General features: G+C 45.0%; 1 protein-coding gene across 2 annotated transcripts in view; it reads left to right on the top strand.

The window, feature by feature from the left end:
- Positions 1–2500, top strand: part of col11a1b (collagen, type XI, alpha 1b) — a 68581-nt gene that overhangs the window by 27412 nt on the left and 38669 nt on the right. For both annotated transcript variants that reach the window (XM_047806634.1, XM_027166057.2), the window contains exons 8-9: positions 1–78; positions 1548–1610. The exon at positions 1–78 is cut by the window's left edge and continues 204 nt beyond it. In XM_047806634.1, the coding sequence (XP_047662590.1) occupies positions 1–78; positions 1548–1610 (141 nt within the window). The remainder of the gene's footprint in view (positions 79–1547; positions 1611–2500) is intronic.

Raw genomic sequence — 2500 nt, 5'->3', positions numbered from 1 at the left:
AACACAATGGCTCCGGGTCCTGACCATACCGAGGAGCACACAGTGGAAATGCCTGCAGAGACTGGCCAATCAGAGGGCGTGAGTTTTTAACACACACACACACATACATACACACACACACACACACACACACACACACACACACACACACACACACACACACACACACACATTTATAGTTTGGGTGTTAGAGATCCAGTGATTAGGGTTTTGGTCATTTGTCATGATTCAATGTAAAAAGACAGTTTCATCTTTTCCCAGTTTTTTATGTCTTATTAAACTTAATCATTAACCAGTGGCACAGACAGACAGACAGACAGACAGATGAACAGACAGACTGATAGACGGACTGATAGACAGACTGATAGACTGACAGACAGACAGACAGTCAGACAGACAGACAGACAGACAGACAGACAGATGAACAGACAGACTGATAGACGGACTGATAGACAGACTGATAGACTGACAGACAGTCAGACAGACAGACAGACAGACGAACAGATAGACTGATAGACAGACAGACAGACAGACAGACTGATAGACAGACAGACAGACTGATAGACAGACTGATAGACAGACAGACAGACAGACAGACAGATAGACAGACTGATAGACAGACAGACAGCCAGACAGACAGACAGACGAACAGACAGACTGATAGACAGACAGACAGACAGACGAACAGACAGACTGATAGACAGACTGATAGACAGACAGACAGTCAGACAGACAGACTGATAGACAGACAGACAGACAGTCAGACAGACTGATAGACAGACAGACAGACAGACAGACGAACAGACAGACTGATAGACAGACAGTCTATCATACAGAGACATACAATCTCACACATTAGAGTTCTGTCTGTATATCAGTCTGTCTGTCTGATATACAGACAGAACTCTAATGTGTGAGATTGTATGTCTCTGTATGATACACTGTTTAGACTGACCTCAGAATAAAAAGGGAGAGAAAGAAGAAGGAGGAAAAGAAAAAGGTGCAGAAAATGTGATAGTGTTATATTTAGGTTCAGTCACTCAGATCCATTTTGGCTCCTGCTTTAATACGGCTGTCTCACTCCCAATAAATCGCAGTCTACTGTTTAGCAGTTGTTTGGTCTGGCAAACACACACACACACACACACACACACACACACACACACACACACACACACACAGTAAATGAGGGGAGTTTTGTTAGAAAGTAAACAGCTCGTTACTGACTGATTAAAGATAAAAATAAAGACTTTTTAAAGGAAAAGCAAAACCAATTCCCCAGATGATGCCATGGATATTTCTATTTATCAGTGAAGGTGTTACAGCTTCAGAGAGAGAGCCGTTTGTTAAGATCCCACGACCAATGATAATGATCTGTAATGCTTTAGCAGTATTGGACATATATACGGTCATGCCAATAAAACTGGTTAACACTGAAATTGGGAGAGATTATATTTATTGTTTATTCCACTGTATCAGCGTTCAAATAAAAAGTGTAATACACTCTGTGTGTGTGTGTGTGTGTGTGTGTGTGTGTGTGTGTGTAGAAGACTGCTGGTGGTTATGGGGGTGAGAAAGGACAGAAAGGAGAACCTGCTGTCATTGAACCGGTAAGAGAATATATATTATATTATATTAGAAAATATACATATTACTAGAAAAATAGAGAACTGAGTAAATGATGCTTTTTATTCAGTTTCTCTGATGGAAGTGAAGGGGTGGGTTTAAGGGGGTGTGGTGTATTAATCAGGGGGAAGAGGGGGGTAGGGGTGGGTTTAAGGGGGTGTGGTGTATTAATCAGGGGGAAGAGGGGGTTAGGGGTGGGTTTAAGGGGGTGTGGTGTATTAATCATGGGGGAAGAGGGGGTTAGGGGTGGGTTTTAAGGGGTGTGGTGTATTAATCAGGGGGAAGAGGGGGTTTAGGGGTGGGTTTTAAGGGGTTGTGGTGTATTAATCATGGGAAGAGGGGGTTAGGGGTGGGTTTTAAGGGGGTGTGGTTTATTAATCATGGGGGAAGGGGGGTTAGGGGTGGGTTTAAGGGGGTGTGGTTGTAAATCAGGGGGAATAGGGGGTTCGGGGTGGGTTTATGGGGGTGTGGTGTATTAATCATGGGGGAAGAGGGGGTTAGGGCTGGGTTTAAGGGGGTGTGGTGGTATTAATCAGTGGGAAGAGGGGGTTATGGGGTGGGTTTTAGGGGGTGTGGTGTATTAATCATGGGGAAGAGGGGGTTAGGGTGGGTTTTAAGGGGGTGTGGTGTATTAATCATGGGGGAAGGGGGGTTAGGGGTGGGTTTAAGGGGGTGTGGTTGTATTAATCAGGGGAAGAGGGGGTTAGGGGTGGGTTTAAGGGGGCATGGTGTATTAATCAGGGGGAAGAGGGGGTTAGGGGGGGGTTTAAGGGGGGGTGGTGTATTAATCAGGGGAAGAGGGGGTTAGGGGTGGGTTAAATGGGGTGTGGTGTATTAATCACTGGGAAGGGGGGTTAGGGGTGGGTTTAAGGGG

This window comes from Tachysurus fulvidraco, chromosome 22 (genome assembly GCF_022655615.1).
Source record: "Tachysurus fulvidraco isolate hzauxx_2018 chromosome 22, HZAU_PFXX_2.0, whole genome shotgun sequence".
Taxonomy (NCBI): Eukaryota; Metazoa; Chordata; class Actinopteri; order Siluriformes; family Bagridae; genus Tachysurus; species Tachysurus fulvidraco.
Note: the sequence above shows the minus strand (reverse complement) of the source record. Positions and strands in the feature narration are given on the sequence as shown.